We start from the raw sequence: 21,727 nt of genomic DNA on the forward strand, positions 1-21,727 counted from the left end.
CTTGGCATGCTCTTTTCAAAATGTGGAGGACAACTGGGTGTGGGCTTTTGGAGGGGTTTATGGTCCGAATGATGATGTGGAGAGGAGGATCCTTTGGGAAGAGTTGGCTGGTTTATTGAATGTGTGGGAGGTTCCTTGGTGTTTTGGTGGGGATTTTAATATTGTTCGCTTCCCTAGTGAGTGTTCTAGTGATTCGTATTACTCTGCGGGCATGATGGATTTCTCAGACTTCATCTCGGAGAATAATTTGATGGACTTTCCGATGGTGGGGGGACAATTTACTTGGTCCAATAATCAAGAAAACGAGACTTGGTCCAGAATAGATCGGTTCTTGCTCTCCTCGGATTGGGAAGATCATTTCCCTACAGTGTCTCAAAAAAGACTGCAGCGCATGTTCTCCGATCATTTCCCTATTGCTTTGGATTGTGGGGCTCATTGTGGAGGTAAAAAATATTTCAAATTTGAGAACATGTGGCTCAAAGCCGAAGGTTTTCTTGACAAGGTTAGCTCTTGGTGGGGATCTTATTCTTTCGAGGGTCTTCCGAGTTATGTGTTAGCTAATAAATTGAAATCCCTCAAAATGGATTTGAAAAAATGGAATGAGGAGGAGTTTGGCGATATTGGGAGGAAAAAAAAGGAGTTGATGGGAGATATTCAAGAGTTGGATGAATTGGCAGAGTTGAGAGGGTTAGATCAAGAGGAGAAGTCTCGAAAGGCAGATTTGTTGAAAGATTTGGAGAACACTTTGTTGTGTGAAGAGATTTATTGGCGGCAAAAATCTAGAACTTTGTGGCTCAAGGAGGGGGACCGAAATACTCGCTTCTTTCACAAGATGGCAAATTCTTATCGCAGGTACAATCGTGTGGAAGTGCTTCGTATTAATGGAGTCTTATCTGATGACCCAGTTATGGTTAAAGATCACATGGTGCAGTATTATCAACAATTATACTCGGAGCAAAGTTCATGGCGGCCTAGAATGGACAACCAGCCATTCCTGTCTATTGATGAGGAGGATTGTAGGTGGTTGGAAAGAGAGTTTGAGAAAAAGGAGGTTTGGGAGGTGATAAAAGGTATGGATGGTGATAAGGCACCGGGTCCAGATGGTTTTTCCATGGCTTTTTTTCAAGCTTGTTGGGGTGTTGTTAAACAAGATGTTATGGCGATTTTTGATGAGTTCCACCGCAGACAGAAGTTTGGTGAAGAGCTTGAATGCTACTTTCATATCTTTGATTCCTAAAAAGGTGGATGCGGTAGAGATGAAGGATTTCCGGCCCATAAGCTTGGTGGGAGGGGTGTACAAAATTTTTTCTAAGGTTCTCGCCTTCAGATTGAGAACTGTCTTGGGCAAGGTTATTTCCTACTCTCAAAATGCTTTCATAGGGGGACGACAAATCCTAGATTCGGTTCTTATTGCAAATGAGTGTGTGGATAGTCGCATAAAGCAAGGGGTGCCAGGTGTTATTTGTAAGTTGGACCTGGAGAAGGCGTATGATCATGTAAATTGGGACTTTGTTTTGTACTTGCTGCATAGGTGTGGTTTTGGGGAAAGGTGGAAGGCTTGGATAGAATGGTGTATTACGTCGGTAAGATTTTCCATTCTAGTGAATGGCTCTCCGGAAGGGTTCTTGAGCAGTTCGAGGGGAATTCGGCAAGGGGATCCCCTTTCTCCGTTACTTTTTGTGCTTGTCATGGAGGCGTTGAGTAAGATGGTGAATGCTACGGTTGACCAAGGTCTTTTGACAGGTTTCTCGGTGGGAGATAGGGTGGTCTCGGATTTGGAGGTTTCTCACTCCTTATTTGCGGATGACACCTTGATTTTTTGTGAAGCTTCTCTCGATCAAATCCGGTATGTGCGCCTCATTCTTTTATGTTTTGAAGCTGTGTCGGGTTTGAGAGTTAATCTTGGAAAGTCTAAAATTGTGGCTATTGGAGAGGTGGAAAACATTGGGGTGTTAGCTAATACCTTGGGGTGTAGCGTTGCCGATTTACCCATGAAGTACTTGGGTCTCCCCCTGGGGGCGCCATATAAGGACACGATTATGTGGAATGATGTAATTGAGAAGATGGAGCGTCAAATGGCAGGATGGAAGAGGATGTACCTCTCTAAAGGAGGACGCCTAACTCTTATTAAGAGCACGTTGTCTAATCTTCCGACTTATTTCTTGTCTTTGTTTCCGATTCCCATGAGTGTAGCTAAAAGGCTTGAGAAGGTTCAAAGAGATTTCTTGTGGGGAGGAATGGGAGATGAGGCTAAGTTGCATCTTGTAAAGTGGGATCAAGTTTGCCGTCCCTTATATTACGGTGGTCTTGGTATCCGAAAATTGCATCAGTTTAACCAAGCTCTCTTGGGGAAATGGCTTTGGAGATATGCGAACGAGAGTGAGGCTCTTTGGTGCAAGGTTATCAAAGCCAAATACGAAGATCAGGAAGGCGGGTGGTGCACGAAGGAGGTTTCGGGTTCTCATGGCGTGAGTGTTTGGAAGCATATTCGCCAAGGTTGGAGTTCCTTTGCCAAAGGGTGTAGGTTTGAGGTGGGGGTGGGTTCGAAAGTTCGTTTCTGGCATGATACTTGGTGTGGAGGAACTCCTTTGAAGCAAGCTTTCCCTTCTCTATTCAGCATTGCAAGACACAAAGAAGCTTGGGTGAAGGACAATTTAACTTGGAGGAGTGGGGTTATAGAGTGGAATGTCACTTTTGTGCGACATGTTCAAGATTGGGAGATGGAGTTGGTTGCTCCTTTTTTTGAGCGATTGTACTCGTGCAAGATCTCTGTAGGTACGGTGGATCGTATTTGCTGGGCCTCGTCTAGGAAAGGTAATTTCGAGGTTAATTCGCTCTTCAAGGCCTTGTCGAATTTTGGCCATGAGATGTTTCCTTGGAAGAGTATTTGGCGTTCTAAGGTGCCTTTGAGAGTGGCTTTTTTTGGGTGGTCCGCGGCCCTTGGCAAAATTTTGACTCATGATAATCTGCGGAAGAGGAACCTTGTGGTGGTGGAGTGGTGTTGTATGTGCAAAAAGTCAGGAGAGTCAGTAGATCATCTTCTCCTCCATTGTGAAACCGCAAGAGCTCTTTGGCACACTATTTTCAGTCGGTTTGGGTTGCTTTGGGTTATGCCTGGCAGAGTAAGGGACTTGTTCTCTTGTTGGTGGTCGGGAGGCCGTGCTAGAAGTGCGGTAGTGTGGAAGATGGTTCCTCTTTGTCTTATGTGGTGTATATGGATTGAAAGAAATGCTAGATGTTTTGAGAACTCTACTAGGACTATAGAGGAACTGATTCATTTTTTCTTCTTTACTCTTTACTCTTGGACAGCCGCTTGGCTAGCTCCTTTAGTAATTAACTTCTCTGATTTCCTCTTTCATTTCTCCTCTTCTTAGGCGCTCTCTTGTATACTTCCCGTGTATATGGGTTGCGCCCCTCTGCGCTTTTGATATATATTTTTACTTATCAAAAAAAAAAAAAAGCCATTTTCCTAAGAGAGCTTGATTAAACTGATGCAACTTTCGAATGCCAAGCCCGCCGTACCGAAGGGGACGACAGACTTGATTCCAATTGACAAGATGCATCTTAGGCTCGTCTCCCATCCCTCCCCATAAGAAATCTCTTTGAACTTTCTCCAGTCTTTTGGCTACACTCATAGGGATCGGAAACAGAGACAAAAAGTAAGTCAGTAGATTAGAGAGCGTACTCTTAATGAGGGTTAAACGACCTCCTTTAGAGAGATACATTCTCTTCCAACCTGCCATCTGACACTCCATCTTTTCGATCACATCATTCCACATAGCTGTATCCTTATGCACCGCCCCAAGAGGGAGACCCAAATACTTCATAGGCAAATCGGCAACACTACACCCAAGGATATCTGCTAAACCCTCAATGTTCTCCACCTCCCCAATAGCCACAATTTTAGACTTTCCAAGATTCACTCTCAAACCCGAAATAGCTTCAAAACACAAAAGAATGAGCTGCACATACCGGATTTGCTCGATCGAAGCTTCACAAAAAATCAAGGTGTCATCAGCAAATAAAGAGTGAGAGACCACCAACTCCGATAAAACCCTATTTCCCACCGAGAAGCCAGTCAAAAAGCCTAAGTCAACCGTCGCATTCACCATCTTACTCAATGCCTCCATAACAAGCACAAAAAGTAACGGAGAAAGCGGGTCCCCTTGCCTAATTCCCCTCGAGCTATTAAAGAAGCCTTCCGGAGAACCATTCACAAGAATGGAAAATCTGACCGACGTAATGCATCACTCTATCCAAGCCCTCCACCTCTCGCCAAAACCACATCTATGCAGCAAATACAACACAAAGTCCCAATTAACATGGTCGTAGGCCTTCTCCAAATCTAATTTGCAAAGAACACCTGGCACCCCTGACTTCATACAATTATCCACACATTCATTTGCAATAAGAACCGAATCTAGGATTTGACGACCCCCAATAAAAGCATTTTGAGAGTAGGATATGATCTTACCCAACACAGTTCTCATCCTGTTGGCAAGAACCTTAGATACAATTTTGTACACCCCTCCGACCAAGCTAATGGGCCGAAAGTCCTTCATCTCCACCGCTTCCGCCTTTTTTGGGATCAAGGAAATAAAAGTTGCATTCAAGCTTTTCTCCAGCTGTCGTCTACAATGGAACTCGGCAAAAACAGCCATAACATCATTCTTAACAACACCCCAACAAGCTTGAAAAAAAAGCCATGGAGAAGCCATCCGGACCCGGAGCCTTATCACCATCCATACCTTTAACGACCTCCCAAACTTCCTTTTCCTCGAAATCTCTTTCTAACCACCTTTTATCCTCCTCATCAATGGACAAAAAAGGCTGGTTGTCCATTCTAGGTCCCCACATGCTTTATTCCGAATATAAGCTTTTATAATACCTCACAATGTGGTCTTTTACCTCAGCCGGATCATCGGATAAAACGCCATTAATACGAAGCACTTCCACACGATTGTACCTGCGATGAGAGTTAGCCATTTTATGAAAGAAACGAGTATTGCGGTCCCCCTCCTTGAGCCACAAAACTCTCGATTTTTGGCGCCAATGAATTTCTTCACACAATAAGGTGTTCTCCAAATCTTTCACCATATCCGCCTTTTGGGCCTTCTCCTCTTGGGCTAAGCCCCTTACCTCTGCCAACTCATCCAACTCCTGAATACCTCCCAACAACTCTTTTTTCTTCCTCCCAATGTCCCCAAACACCTCCTCATTCCACTTTTTCAAATCCATTTTAAGGGATTTCAACTTCTTAGCTAGCACAAAACTAGGTAAACCCTCCACCGAATAAGACCCCCACCAAGACCTAACCTTGTCAACAAAACCTTCAGCTTTAAGCCACATATTTTCAAATCTAAAGCATTTATTACCTCCGCAAGGAGCCCCACAATCCAATAGTAAAGGGAAGTGATCGGAAATCAAGTGCTGAAGTCTTCTTTGTGACACTGCAGGGAAATGATCTTCCCAATCCGAGGATATCAAGAATCGGTCAATCCTAGACCAACTCTCATTTTCTTGATTATTAGACCACGTAAATTGACCCCCCATCATGGGCATGTCCACCAAGTTGTTCTCTGAAATGAAGTCCGAAAAATCCATCATGCAAGTGGAATAGTAAGAAACACTGGAACGCTCACTAGGAAACCGAACAATATTAAAATCCCCTCCAAGACACCAAGGAACCTCCCACACATTCATCAAACCCGCCAATTCTTCCCAAAGGGCCCTTCTTTCCCCATCATCATTCGGACCATACACTCCCCCAAAAGCCCATTTCCAATTGTCCTCCACATTTTGAAAAGAGCATGCCAAGGAGAAAAGCCCCACACAATCCTCCTTACACTCCACCACCCTTTTATCCCACATCAATAAAATCCCCCTTGACAAACCATTAGACCCTTTAAACTTCCATCCCACATGTTGACCTCCCCAAAGACTATGAACCACCTCTCGGGAAATAACCTCCATCTTAGTCTCAATTAAACACACAATATCTACACTCCATTCTTTCAAAAGACCCCTAATACGCAACCTTTTCTTGAGGGCATTCAACCCTCTCACATTCCATGCTACGATGTTAAGCTTCATTGATCCACCAATGTGCCCCTCTCACACTCCTTGAGCTCAATTCCTGCTGGGGCTGGAACATAGGCAGAGATGCCTCCCAAAACAGAATCACCCTGCATTCTAGAAACTTCAATAGAGTTGAATAAAAGCTCCAAATCTCCTTTCTTCCCTCCATCAGTTATGCCAATTTTAGGGCAAAAATTAAGACAATTATTAACTACCCAGCTGGAAGAAATCCTCCCTGGCCCCAAGTCCTCCAACCCAGCTGTCTCTGAGGTACTATCCTCTTCCAAACCAGAACCAGGGCCAATAGGCACCATTACCGGCATACATTCCACTCCTTTCTCTCCAACAAGAACCTGCTGACTCAGACTGCTTGTCTCCCCCCGACAAAACTCCTCGCTTATTTATAAAAGAAAAAAAATATTTTTTTGTTTCTCCCTTTTTGCCTTGAGAGTTGTCTTTAGGAATGTTAGGTAAATAGTATCCATTCAAAATTCTGTGGGTGTTCTCTTACAATTTTTTCCTCATGAGTTTTTTTTTTTGGTGGCAGAATGCTTGTAAGATTGGGTGGTTCTTAGAAAAGGAGACTGAAGAACTTTTCACACTCGCTAATGAGGTTTGCTATCAAATGTTGTTCTTATAATGTATATTCAGTTTATGGCTTTTTGTCATATTATCTCTAGCTAATAGTTTTCTTTCTGATCTACAGATATGGAGAAGCTTCTCCAGTCCGGGTGATATTAACACCGAACCCAGTAATTCTCTTTCTGCTATTAGTATAATTATGGAGAGGTAGGAACATGCTTTGCACTGCACAAATACTTACTGTATATATAATGTGACTATAAAGTTTTATGGCAACAATTATTAGTACACTCCAATTTAAGCTTTCATTTTAAAATCATGGTATGATACTTGAAGCTGAAGCCCCAAAATGGAACCATACTGAGTAATTTGAGATTTGAGTTTTACTTGGAATTGGTAGAGTTTTTCCACTTAAGGAATGACAAAGAAGATATACACTTCTTTAGTTACCCTTTTATGTCTAAGCAATTACTGCCGTATATAAATACTGACATCTTTGGCTCATAAGAGTAGGGATCCCTTTTCTTTTTTTTAAACGATGATCGTGCTGGTGCTAGCATGAACATGCTTTTCAGATTATATTAATAGGGTCTGACTAAGGTGATGTGGGTGAACGTAAAACCCAAGTCAGACCATGAGTTTGGTCAGTAAGGATGTTATTGTGACTTTGTTTTACTCAAGTTACACACAGTTTTCTATATAATATTGATATTAGTATCTGATTTATATTGATTTTAACTCTTATGTCAACCAAATGGATGTTGCGGGGAATTCCAACTGAAAAGTTGTAAGGTAGGCCAAGATTCGAAAGTTGATTTCTTAACTGGACCACTCGTTAGAATGTGTTGACATGGTAGGATATTGAGTCATTGTGATTTCTTAATTGGGTGATTAATGATCTCTGTGTGTGAGTGTGTGTCTGCAGGTTCTACCCACGAATGAAGATGGGCAATATACTTGCTTCTCTTGAAGTCAAGGTGGCTCCTTTTCCCTAAGCTTGATTTTTTATTATAATTTTGAAGCATTTTCTAATATATTTTTGTTTTCATTGTAGCCTGGATATGGGGCATACGTGATTGATATCCATATTTTAAAGAATATGCCACATTCGCCCAAAGAAAAAATTGTAAGCATCTGCTGAATTAATCTGAATTAGGCGGCAATACAATTTTTCTTTTCCAAATTTTTTTATTCACACACATTGGGTGCACCTTATAAGTCTAGTTGTATATGGAGCAGCATTGTAGAAAAAATGAAGAGGCGGTTGGCTGGTTGGAAGAGGCTCTATTTTTCAAAGGGACGTAGGCTAACCCTGATCAAAAAGTACTTTGTCCAATTTGCCCACATATTATTTGTTGTTGTTTCTTATTCCAATAGCATTGAGAAACTTCAGCGAGATTTTTTATGGGGAAGTATCAATAAAGAGTTTAAGTTCCATTTACTTATTTGGTCAGAGATTTGTTCTCCGAAGCAAACTGGTGGACTGGGGGTAAGAAACTTGATTTAGCTTAGGCTCCGTTTCTTTTGCCGTAAAATGGTTTCCGGAAAATGATTTCCGCATTTTGCGGTGTTTACTGCGACATAAAATAGTGGTCAACGGAAAATATTTTTCTTTTGACCAAAAATTCTTCTTTAATTTTCGGAAAATGGTTTACGGTTTTGAAAACCGTAAACAATTTTCCAATTTTGAGCATCTCATTCTCAAATCGACGGACGAGGCCAACCTGCCGAGACTTGACCAGGATCTGCCCGGGACTTGACTGAGACTCGCCCAGGACCCTTTTGGGACCCTACCGGGACCTATTCGGGATCCAACTGGACCTGAACGGGAACCGACTGGACCTACCTAGGACCGGCTGGGACTTGATCAGGACTCGCCCAGGACCCGCCTAGGACTACACTAGAACTCGCCCAAGACCCGATCGGGACCCTCCCGGATCTGCCCAGGACTTGCCCGGGACTTGACCAAGACCCACCCCGCACTTGACTGAGACCTAACGGGACCTGTCCGGGACCCCACCGAGACCTAATCGGGACCCGACCGGACCTGCTCGGGACTTGACCAGGACTCGCCGGGACCTCGAGACTAGACCTGGACTCACTTGGTACCCCTTTGGACCTGCCCGAGAGCCGCCCGGGACTTGACTAAGACCAACCGGACTAACCCGGGACCTGAACAGGACCCTTCTGGGACATAACCGGACCTGCCCGGACCCGCCCAGACCTGCCATGGCCTGCTCGAGACTCGCCTGGGACTTGATTGGGACCCAACCGGGACTTGATCGAGACTCGCCCAGGACCTACCTTGGACTCGTCGGAAAATATTTTCATTGAAAAATATTTTCGGGGGAAAACATTTTCAGGTATTTGGCATGTACGGAAAATCAGGCGAATCCCGGTCAGGTCCCCAGTGTTTTCAGCAGAAAACATTTTCCGATATTTGGTGTACGCAAAATCATATTAAACACTAAATTACGAAAATGTCCCTGTTGGGTCTTGGGCGGGTCCTACCAAGGTCTCAGGCTGATCCCGATGGAGTCCTGATAGGGTCTAGGTGGGGTTCGGGCGGGTCTTGGGTGAGTCCTAGTGGGGTCCTTGTGAGACTCGGTTCGGACACCTCTAAAACTTGGTCGGGGCATTTTCGTAATTTAGAGTTTAATATGATTTAATGAAAAAATATATATAAAAAAAAAAAAAAAAAAAAAATTGATTTTCCGTGCGTGCGGTAAACACCGTAAAATGTTTTCGGCAGAAAACATTTTCAGGAAAAATGACTTCCCTTAAAATATTTTCCGACGGAAACCATTTTATATCAAAAGAAACGGAGCCTTAATGAAACATTGTTGGGTAAGTGGTTATGGCTTTATTTTACGGAGAGGGAGGCTTTGTGGAGATTGGTGGTGGAAACAAATTATGATAGTAGGAACGAAGGTTGGCACTAAGAAGGTAGAGGAATCCTTTGAAGTTGGAGTATGGAAATATATTAGGAGGGGGTGGAGATATTTTTTGAGATTGGCCAGATATGAAGTGGGAGATGGAACTAAGCTTAGGTAATGGTATGATTTATGGTGTGTGGATCAACCACTAAAAAAATCTTTTCCCGAGTTGTTTAGTATAGCTTGTTGTAAAGGGGCGTAGGTTGCGGATAATGTGCAGGTTTTGAATGGGAATCTCCAGTGGAACTTATCTTTTATTAGATCCGTACAAGATTGGGAAGTGGATTGCATGATTGGATTTTATGATTTGTTGTATTCTCTCTAATTGAGACAAGGTGGTGAGGATCGTATATGGTGGAATCCTTCAAATAGGAGGAAGTTTGAAGTAAGGTCATTTTATCAAGAATTATCTAGATCGGGGGGTTAATCTTTTCCTTGGAAGAGTACAAGTTCTATTGAGAGTGAGTTCCTTTGTGTGGATGGTGGGTCTTGGAAAGATTCTCATATTGGATAACTTGAGGAAGAGAAAATTAATAGTGGTGGACTGGTGTTGCATGTGTAAAAGGAGTGGAGAATCTATAGATCATCATCTTCTCCTTTGTGAAGTGGCAAGAGAATTTTGGAGAGTGATTTTTTGCCTTTTCAGAGTTGAATGGGTTATGCCTAGAAGGGTTATAGAGTTGTTAGATTGTTGGCTGGGTCAGGTTGGAAGTTGTTCAAATTTAGCTGTTTGGAGGATGTCCGTTTTATGCTTAATGTGGCATGTTTGGAGAGAGCGAAATGCAAGATGTTTGAAGACAGTGGGATGGTGGTGGAAGAGCTCAAGAACATAATGGTCAAAACGCTTTATATATGGACAAGGGTGTATAGATTTTCTCACTTTTCAAATTTTACTAAGTTTGTGGATTTCTATTCTTCTGTATATCGTTAGGGGAGTTTTTTTTCTCTTGTATATATTTTGTGTACTAGGGTTGCCCGCTTTGCGTTTTTAATGAATGGCATTACTTATCAATTTTTTTTTTCTTCACCCCATTGTTGACTGGAATTTGTTGAACACCCCCACCCCCACCCCCAAAATGGTGTCATTTCTCTGTTTGAAACAAATTGAGTTGAATCCCACACTGTATCTTTTATGTATGTGTTTGTTATGTCTGTTATTACCCTGATCTATTTCTATATGTGGTCTAATATTTGTCAACATGCATGACAACTTGACTTTTGTGTACTATTCTAGCTTTTTACATTGGCAATGTCCATACATTTGGATTCAATCTGTGGATTTGTGCTAGTATTTCTTTTTGGGATAAATGCAGAAGTGGTCCTTGTGGTTGGCCTAAATTACAAATTACTCCATGTGGTATAAAAAATAATTTATAGGTCCCTATAGTTGGCCTAAATTACAAATCACTTTCTATGGTATAAAAAATAATTTATAAGTCCTCAAGGTATGCCTAAATAACAATTTATTCTTTGAAATCAATTTTTGTTAAGTAAATTAACAAAATCTGTCACTTTGCCACGTCATACCTTATAAAAATGCGATACATGTTATTACTAATTTATGACTTTCAAAAATGACAATTAGGATTTTTCACATCATTTTATGACGCCATCTAAGATTACACATCAGCTTTCATTCAACGTTATACTATTACAGTAAATTAACCAAATCTCTTATATCTCCAAAATTTTACCACGTGCGTAACCCTCCCTCATCTTCATCTTCAATAGCCGCTTCACAAAATTTTACTTAGTGGAAATTGATTTTAAGGAGTAAACTGTTATTTTGGCATACCCTGAGGACCTATAAATTATTTTTCATACCACATGGCGTGATTTGTAATTTAGGCCAATTACAGGAACCTATAAATTATTTGTTATACCACAGGAAGTGATTTGTAATTTAGGTCAACCACATGGACCAATTTTGCATTTATCCCTTTCTTTTTTGATAAGTAATAAGAGATTCTATTAAAAAAGCATAAGGCACTCCTAGGTACACATGAAGTATACATAGGAAAACCAAAGCTAACCCACAAAAGACCCCCAAAAGAGGAGCCTAAATCCCAAAAAATGCCCTAGACCCACACATCAGACCCTTAAAACCCCAAAAGAACCCGAAACCCGCAAAACAGTCCAGCCTTTACCTTGACTAGAGCCATTGCCTCTAGCATCAAAATTGATGGAGCAGTCTAAATTTTTGAGCTCCCTCATCCCCTTAGTTTTTGAAATAGAAACCCCATCTTCAAGACACCGATCCTCTTCAATAACCAAGAAAAATCTTAAGTCTTTTCTCGTCACCCTCGACAACCCCAAATAGGGAGCGGCACTCATCGCACCACACGCGGCTCCCGGGCCCTTATCAGTCCCCACCAAATGTGTGGCCGCCACAACCTCGACAATCAACTTCTTGTTCATCTTCTTATAAAGCTGTGCACCTATATCGTCCTTTACCTTCTGAAAATATTTCGGCTGTGACTAGGGGAATCGGAAGGATAAATAGGAGCCCCACAATCCGACATCACAGGAAGAGATAGACAAAGTCTCTCACCCAGCTCAGTCGCCCCTGAGCATGGATCTGGTGTCAGCAAAGGCTGGACCACTATATTTGCTGTCGGTGGGACCCATTTTCTGGGAAGGACCTGAGCAGTCTTCCTCAGAAGCCATAGTCAACAAAGATACCATCTTCACCATGTTTTTTCTATATGTGCTTTTTTTTTTCTTTTCTTTTTCCCCATTTAGTATGTTTTTTCGTATTATCATGAATTTGGAAAACTTCTTTATAGTCATTTTTAAATTTTGTAATTGTTGCATTATGTTTTGCTTGCAGTGGTTATTTGTAGCACAAACAGATAACATAGAGACATCTGCATGCATTATAAGTCCTCCCAAAGTGAAGTATGACTTATTTTTTCCTTTTTGTTTTTAATATACTAGAGTTATTATCTATTTATTCTGAAAAATTATTTTTAAATTCTGTAGCTTTCTTCTGAATGGAAATCCCGTAGACAGAAGGACCAATGTTCTAATGGTTTGTGCAATTCCATTTACTTTGTGGATAACTTTATGCATATGCAGCATTTGGTGCTGATTGTAGCATAGGCTTGATCTGATAACTCATATCTCTGCTTGTGTTCATTTACCCCTTTATCAGGAAACTGGACCACAGTTTCCAACAAATGTGACTCCAATTCTTAAATATGGAACAAATCTTCTTCAAGCTGTAGGCCAGTTTAATGGTAAGCTTGAACACAAATCTTTTTTTGTCTAAAGTGTGATACTCATCCAGCTCTAACAGAAATTCTCATCATTGTTAAGGTCATTATGTTATTGTTGTTGCCTTCATGAGTGTGATTTCATCATCTGAAACTCCGGTGCTACATGATTATGTTCTGCCTGTTGTAGCTGCAGTTGATTCAGGTATTCCTAAAATATAGAAGTAGAGACATTTTGCTTTATTAATTTTGTGTTTCTAGTAGTTTCACAAAATTTATTGATTTGCGCCATGTTGAACTTCTTTCCTTGACACTATATTGATCTTTATTGCATGATTATCTCCTTTCTCTGTTTTTTTGGATGTTAGATCCTGACATAGTTGAGGGACCATCGCGAATATCACTTCATTGCCCAATAAGGTATACCATATTAGTTGCTTAGAACTTGATGTTTTACTACTTTTTGGAGCTCTTCATTTTATTCCCGTTTGTATAAGAATATGAACAAATAGGGAAATTATAGACATATGAACAAACAAAAAGGTACTTATCTTGTTTGCATGTTGTTAATATACTAATTACTGAGGAGATAGAACTTTGTAAACATAGTGATAAGAGTTGGGAGATGGCTCCTAGATCAGATTCTAGGATCATGTGTGGTGTGGTGAGATGGCCCTTAAGGAAGCATTTTAGGAGTCATTTAACATTGCTTGTGTGAAGGATGCTTCTATTGTAGTTCATTTGGATCTTTCTAGTGGTTCCCTTTAGTAGAATGTAAGCTTTATTAGAGCAGCTCATGATTGAGAGGTAGATATTTTGGCTTCTTTCTTCAATTTGTTGTATTCCTATAGATTGAGACGGGAAATGGAAGACAAGCTTTGGTGGGCTCATTCAAAAAAAAGGGAGGTTCGATGTTAGCTCATTTTATTGGGTCCTTGCATGTATTGATGGCATTCCTTTTTCTCAGTATAGTATTTGGCAAACCAAGGTATCTCTGAGAGGCTTTTTTTTCGCTTGGTTGGCCGCGCTAGAAAAGATTCTTACTATGGATAATGTGAGGAAGTGATTTGTCATTATGGTGGGTTGGTGATGCATGTGCAAGAGGATTTGGGAGTATTCAGACCATCTTCTTCTCTATCGTGAGGTTGCTTGTGCCTTATGGAATGATTTCTTTAGTCGCTTGTCGTCTTGGGTTATGCCTAGTCGAGTGGTTGATTTGTTTGCTTGCTGGTGGACGGGTTGTAGGTCTTAAGAGTGCTGTAGTGTGGAAGATAGTGCCCTCTTGCCTGTTGTGGTGGCTTTGGAGGGAAAGAAACGACCGAAATTTCGAGGACCGAGAGAGAATGTTGGAGGAGCTTAAATCCTTTTTTTTTGGGGGTTCTTTTTATACTTGGACAGCTGCGTTTTAGCTCATTTGGTGATTAGTTTTAATGATTTTCTTCTTCTTCTTTCTTCTTATAGGTAGACGTTTCCCTTGTATACTTCTTGTGTACCTGGATTGTGCTATGTGCTGTTAATGACATTTTGATTACTTATATAAAAACAAACTATGATATAAAGGGAGGGCAATCTAATAGAGGGTGAGTAATGGGGAGGGGCTCTATCAATTCTTTATGAAACCTAGGATAATGTCATGGAATGTTAGAGGGCTGAATGAGAAGGAAAAAAGATTGAGGATTAGAAGTCTTCTAAGAGATTGGAAGGCTAACGTTGTTTGTTTACAGGAGACAAAATTGTAGTATATTTCTAGGGAGATGATTCATAGTTTATGGGGGTGCTAACATGTGGATTGGACATATTTGGGGTCGAGAGGGACATTAGGTAGGACTTTGTTAATGTGGGATAGGTGGGCGGTGAAGAAGATAGTGTGGGTAATTTTTCAGTGGCTTGTTTCTTTAGAAGTGTAGGAACAATAGTTTATTGATATTCTGCTAATTGATCCATCTTGCTTTTCATCCCAAACAGCTATACGCGAATCAAGACTCCTGTCAAAGGACATTCGTGCAAACATCTTCAGGTGAGTGCCCCGTTTTGTTTTAACATACCATACAGAGAAGTGATGTCCATATGGGGAGATTTGGACCATATATGTATGTATGTGTGTTTCACTTTTTGGATATGTTAAATTGCATTTGATACGATAAACTATAAGGTTGTGTGCAATGTCCCCTGTTAGAAGAGTTATTAGTGTTAGTAAGTCATTAGGGTTTGAGGGTAGTTTGGTCATTGTGATATTTCCCCAATTCTATATATTAGGATGTTTGTATTAGGTTAACTAAAAGCTGAATAATACAATCAGCCTTATCTTCTCCCTCTAATCTTCTTGCTGCAATCCTATTAACATGGTATCAAAGCCTTAGGGTTTAGACCCTTGTTCCTTTGTTTGTAGTCTTAGTTTTTCACTATTTTTTGTTTTTGTTTTGGTTAGTGTTCTTCTGGTGGCAGCACCACCCACACGGGTAGTGCCTTGAAAGATGTTGTCTGTGGTTGAGTTTGAAAAAAAAAAAAAAGTTTGCCGTGTGCTTTCACGGTGGTTTTTTGTGGTGTTTCCTACTAGTTTTCTAAGTTTACGGCGGCGGTTCATGAGGGGCTGTTAGAAGGTTTCAATGTCGATAATTCTACTCTCTCATCTTCTGTTTACCGATGACATGTTGATTTTTTGCAATGTTAAGCCCGGCCAATTGCGTTATTTGCGGAGTGTGTTTTTGCTTTTTGAAGCTGCTTCCGGTTTGAAAGTTAACTTGGCTCAGTCGGTGTTAATCCCGATGGGAGTGTGGAGCAAGTTGGAATGCTAGCCGGTATTTTAGGATGCGGGGTTGCTATTTTGCCAGTGAAGTAGCTTGGTCTTCCGTTGGGGGCCTCCTGTAAGGCCAAGCATATTTGGGATGGAGTTATTGAGAAACTAGAGCATCGATTGGCCAGTTGGAAAAGGATGTAATTGTCGAAGGGCGGTAGGGTCACCCTTATCTAGAGCACCCTTGCTAATCTGCCCACTTATTACTTGTCTCTTTTTCCTATCCTGGTGAGTGTTGCTAAGCACATCGAGAAGTTACTATGCAATTTTTTATGGGGCGGGATAGGTGAAGAGTTCAAGTACCACTTGGTGAAATGGTTGAAGGTTTGCACTACGATTAAGGAGGGAAGGTTGGGTATTAGAGATATAAAGGTGTTTAACAGTGCTCTTTTAGAGAAATGGTTGTGGTGCTATGGAACGGAGAGAGATGCTTGGTGGAGAGTGGTGGTAAACTCGAAGTTCGGAAGCTTATGGGGTGGGTGGTGTTCTATGGAGCCTAGAGGAGCTTTTGGGGTGGGCTTGTGGAAGAATATCAGGAAAGGGTGGGATACTTTCCAAGGCCTTACAAGACTTGTGGTGGGGGATGGGACTCGGATTAGCTTTTGGCATGATTTGTGGTGTGGAGATATGGTTCTCAAGGTAGCTTGTGCGAAGGATGCCTCAGTTGCGGAGCTCTTCAAAAAGAGGCATTTTCCAGGTTAAGTCCCTCTTTTACTCCTTAGCTTGCACAGAAGGGAGGACACTTGGAAGAGTGTGTGGCGGACGCAGGCACCTCTGAGGGCGATGTTCTTTTCATAGTTGGCGGCTCTAGGCAAAATTCTAACCTTAGACAACCTCAGGAAGAGGCATGTTATTGTGATGAATAGATGTTGCATGTGTAAGGGAAGTAAGGAGACGGTGGACCATCTTCTTCTTCATTGCGAGGTAGCTTCTGCTTTGTGGAGTACTATTTTTGGTCGTTTCGGAATGTCTTGGGTGATGCCTAGACAGGTTTCGAGTTGTTTGCCAGTTGGTGGTCTGCTAGGAGGAAGGGGAGTGCAGCGGTTTGGAAGATGGTGTCTACTTGCCTTTTTTGGTGTATATGGAGAGAGAGGAATAATAGGTGCTTTGAGGACTTGGAGAGGTCCACGGAGGACATTTTATCCTCATGTTTTCACACTTTGTATCTTTGGACTATAGCTTTTGTGTCCCTGTTGTCGATTAGCTTTGATGATTTCTATGTTTGCTTTTCTCTTTCTAGTTAGGTGATCCCTGTTATATACTCCCTGTGTACTTTGGGGCGTCTTACGCTTTTAATAAGATTGGTTATTACTTATCAAAAAAACGTTTTCTAAGTTTTTGGTATTTCTGTTATGTTTGGTTCCATCTGTGGTGGTCGGCGTGGTCTATGGTGGTTGGTGTAAGGTGGCCGGTGTGTTGCAGTGGCCATTGAAAAAAAAAAAAAAAAAAATCTGTTAGCGTCGGTGTGGTCTGTGTTGTTGAAAAGTTGCTCTGTGGTCGTCGATTGATTTTGTGGCTGATGTGTTTTAAGTCGTAGGCGTGTTCTGTCTGTCTTGGTGAAGTTCCAGTGAGCTCCGGCGAAGGTTCCTGTTTGATTTTTCAGTAGTATTTCGACTTGGTTTTGGTGTCTATGGCGTGTTCTGCCTGTATCCTACTAGTTCGGACAAGACTTGTTGGTTGATCATGTGAAATGTGATCGTTGTTAGCTGTTGAGATTTGACCGGGGGGCCTTGGTGTTTTGTGGTGAGATCCGACTGGCCTTGGTGTTTTGCTGTGGTTTCCAACCAGTTGTTGTTGTCCGGCAGGATTTTATCGGCCTTGGTGTTTTGCAGAGAGATCTGACCGGCCTTAGTGTTGTGCGGTGAGATCTGATCTACCCTTGGTGTTTTGCGGTGAGATCCGACCAGCCTTGGTGTTTTGCGATGGGTTCTGACCGGTCCTTGTTGTTTTCCGGCAAGATCTTATTGGCCTTGATGTTTTTTGGTGAGATCCGACTGCCTGTTGCAACTTCCGACGAGTTTTTGACCGGCGTCGAAGTTTTAGCAAATTTTCTTATTATTTTTATGGATATTTGTATTGTGTGCTCCAAGTTGTTTTAGCTTGAGGGGGAGTGTTAGAGTATGTTTTTGTGTTTTTCGTTTGCTTGTTTCTTCCAAGCTGAATTTATATGATTTATATGATCCAGCTTGAGGGAGTGTTAGAAGAGTTATTAGGGTTAGTAAGTCATTATGGTTTGAGGGTAGTTTGGTTATTGTGATATTTCCCTAATCCTATATATTAGGATGTTTGTATTAGGTTAACTACAAGCTGAATAATACAATCAGCCTCCTCTTCTCCCTCTAATCTTCTTGCTGCAATCCTATTAACACTAAACCTTAAATTTAAGCATTCAACCTCCAAAACTATTTGGTTGATACTGCCAAAATTTCTTCATTTTTTGTTATACCTAATGATGCAGGACAGTCTTTGAAACATTGGGACTAACAGAGGTCTTGCTTGGACGCTGGTGAGAATGAAGTGGAAAGGATTTAGAAAAGAGGAGAAGAAGCTTAAAGAGATTGCTGAGAATTTTAGCAAGTAAGAAGGGAAAAAAGAACTGCTGAGAATTCAGTAAGAGGAAAGGAATTAATAGTTTGTGGGAGACGATGCAAATAACCTTATAGTTTAGGGGGAGAAAGTACAATGAACCCTTATATGCATATACACACACATATACAATGATTTTATCCATGTTTACAGTATGCCATGTATAGTTTGTAACAAACTGGGGGGACATGTAAACATGTTCCTGGATCTGCATATGCGTCTGCTTCCATTGCCTTCAAACTCATTTGATGTATAAAATTGTGCTGCTTTTTTGTGCACGAAGAGATATGGCTTTTCCATTTCTTATTTTGTTTAGTCTTCATTATCATTGCATCATTATTGTTGTTGTTATTGTTGTTGTTCTCTTACTTTTGCTTGCTGTAGTGCTTCGACTTCAGTAACTATCTTGATATAAATTCAAGAAGACCATCCTGGCGCTGCCCACATTGTAATCAGTATGTCTGCTACTTGGACATTTGTCTTGATCAGAATATGGCGAAGGCAAGTAGTTCTGGGTTTCCACTTTCAGTGTGGTTTTTCGTTTTCTTTTTTTTTTTTTTTTTTTTCTCATTGATTAAGCATTTCATCTTCTTCCCAGGTCCTAAGAGAGGTGGGAGAGAATGTTGATGAAGTGATTATCTCTGCAGATGGATCATGGAAGGCTATAATGGGAAGTGATGACCATGTAGATCAGGCACATGATGAAAATGCCTATTGCCAGAAAGAAAAGATTGAAGGGCTAGAATCTAGCCGAGTCTCAACTTCCCTTCCCAATGTTTTGGATCTTACTGAGGATAATGATGAGATGGAAGCAATGAGCAGCTGTGAAACTGAAGACAGGAAACCTTTCCAGGCTAGTCTTCCATTTGCTACAAATTTAACTTTGCCACCAGAATTGAACCCAACAAGTGGAGCTTGTCGTAATATTGCTAGTCAACTAGAGGATGCCTTTTGGTCTGGAGTTTATTTGAATTACGGGTCCATGAATGCCAGTGCTAGGTCAAATGCCCAAAGAGTTGGTAGTATCTCTGAGCCTATCCATGCCAATCTTATGCAGCCTCCTGTGTTGACTGATGCTGTTTCTCCTGCACTTAATCAAGAAGCTGAGGGGCGTGGGAATACTAATTTCACCACCCCCATAATGCAAAGTCAAAATTCGCCGAACAATTTTCAGTTACGACAGTCACAATATGTAAATTCTGTTGTCAACAACGAATATGAGAGGTTTTCAACAATAAGCAGACCTGTGAGCAGGACTCCAATAGCGGTTCAAGCCCTGCCAGCCCAGTCTATGGCACCAAATCCACAACAAAGACCAAGGAATAATTTGAATTCTTTGACTCCAAATGGTTCCTCGATTTCTTCTCAGGTTACCCGTTCTGTGGCACCCACTACAAACGCTTTCAATGCCATATGTAGTGACATGGAAAGGCAGCAGCAGCTTAGAGCACACGAGATTCCACTTCAGGTGTCCGAGATTCATTCATCTTCATTGTTGGAATTAAATTACAGTGAACTTTATTTGTGTTCTTTGTCCTTTTAATTAGGCGGGTGGTTACCAGTATTAAAACAAGTTGGAAATCCCGGAGCACCAATTGACTTAATCTTGGTATAAGATTTCCAATTTGTTTTAATCGTGTATAATATTTTTTCTGTTGGGTCCTTGCCTTTGATTTTTTTTTTTTTTCTTGGTGTTTGTTCACAGACATACCCTGTCGGTAAAAATTTTCTGCATTTTGTCTTAACTTCATGTTGTTGCTTCTCATGAAACCCACAGAATCAGGATCACCAAGATGGTTTGTTCATGTCAGCGCCAAGTCAATTGCAGGGTCCTTACAGACCATCTCCTCGGCGTTTAACTGATTTCCAAATTTCACACCTGCATCAAACTTTTAACCCAAGGATGCCGCAGCCAGTGGGTCAATCTTCAAGACCATCTACACACCTCCCACAAACCCATATCCAGCAAGGTGGCACACAAGTGGGAATCAGTCATGCAGCGGGTAGTACCAGTAACCAACAGGCCAGCTCGCTTGCTCAGCGACCTGCTGTCCAGATTGGTAGACAGGCACCATCTATGCCAGTCGTAAATCATACATCTAGAACTGGGCACTCTTTGGCAATGAACACTGATGGGATCAGAGATGGAATGTGGGAGCAGAGAGGGAATATGGGAGGAGCGTCACAAGCAGTTCCAAGTGCTGATGGTTTGCTGGACTCAACGTCAGAGCAGAATTGGCGGCCTTCAGGTCGAATGCGTGGAAGCCTGTCAGGTCAGGCTTATTCTGCTGCTCTTAGCCGATTCATGATTCAGCCAACCGAAACAGCTCAAACTGCAAGACCACCGACTAATCTGGCTCCAGTATCTAGCATTCCACCGCAGCTGCAGGCGTTCATTGCAAATAGTAGAAATGCCGGCAGTCCTCAAACACCTAATACCCAATGATAGACCCAGCTGCTATGAGTTGTGGTCCAAATATTCTGAGGTTGTACTATAATATGCCATAACCAATTTTGTATCCCACTGTCAGCTTATAAAGCTGGTAAGTATTTGAGAATTTTTTGAGTGTAGCTTTTGAATGTATATATTTGTAGAAAAAACAGAAAAAAGAAGGGAATCTGTTTACCTTCTTTATCCTGACAATATACTTTGCAGTTAAGCCTCACATTTTAATAGGACCAAGTACATTTTGTTACATACTGGTATTAGTAATGCTAGCATATATGGCAGCTTATGCTGCTGGAATTGATATAGCAGTCATTGATATGGCCTTTTGTTCTATAAGCATCCAATAGAACCCTTTTTTGGGGTAAGTAGTAGAACCCAGCCACTGTGTGTGTGTTTTTTTTTTTTTTTTTGGGGGGGGGGGGCGCTTTTTCACCTCCCTAATTTTACTTATTGGCTAAGCTGCACTAATGAATTAAACCCATCTCACTAATTCAAAAATTGCTTCCAATTGATCACGTCTAGCATATTTTGTCACAATAGCAGGATCACTTTAACAAATGTCTAGCATATTTTGTCACAATAGCAAGATCACTTTAACTAACTCCATTCAATTCGCGGTCACAATTGTCACAATAGCAAGATCACTTTAACTAATTCTATTTAGTTCGCGGTCACAGAACTCCACAGTTTGCGAGCATTCATTTTTCAGTTTTTAAAGAATGTGAGGATAGTATATATTATAACCGTGTCAACATATGACTAGAAAAAATAAAAATAAAAAATAAAATAAAATTAGTGGCTGATTTGATTCCATTATATGCTGAGACGTGTCAGTTAAGGTGTAAAAGAATTGTAAAAAAAAATTAGAACAAACAGGAGTAGGGGCTTCTAACTTCAGAGAACACCGAGTTAACTAGGTACAATGTGTTGTACATGAAAATGAATCTTAAATTTCCTATATGAGGTTCGATTTTCACTTTCAAAAGGCAAATCAGATTCACTTTTTTCCTTCCCTATTGATATTAGACTTGGGCAAAATATATTATTTGTCTACAAAATATTAAAAGAAATTAGAGAAAATATTAAG

General features: G+C 41.1%; 1 protein-coding gene across 1 annotated transcript; it reads left to right on the forward strand.

Moving 5' to 3' along the window:
- The first annotated feature begins 643 nt into the window (after positions 1-643).
- LOC132174323 (E4 SUMO-protein ligase PIAL1-like) lies at positions 644-20,960 on the forward strand. Its single transcript, XM_059585997.1, has 17 exons — positions 644-1,016; positions 1,186-1,349; positions 1,532-1,648; positions 2,400-2,900; positions 6,626-6,691; positions 6,785-6,867; positions 7,586-7,637; positions 7,715-7,786; positions 12,427-12,494; positions 12,579-12,627; positions 12,751-12,835; positions 12,915-13,016; positions 13,180-13,231; positions 14,777-14,828; positions 18,576-18,692; positions 18,790-19,659; positions 19,969-20,960. The coding sequence occupies exons 1-17, from the start codon at positions 644-646 to the stop codon at positions 20,635-20,637; spliced, it is 3,492 nt and encodes a 1,163-aa protein (XP_059441980.1). The 3' UTR covers positions 20,638-20,960.
- Positions 20,961-21,727: the final 767 nt, after the last annotated feature.

Source organism: Corylus avellana, chromosome ca3 (genome assembly GCF_901000735.1).
Source record: "Corylus avellana chromosome ca3, CavTom2PMs-1.0".
NCBI lineage: Eukaryota > Viridiplantae > Streptophyta > Magnoliopsida > Fagales > Betulaceae > Corylus > Corylus avellana.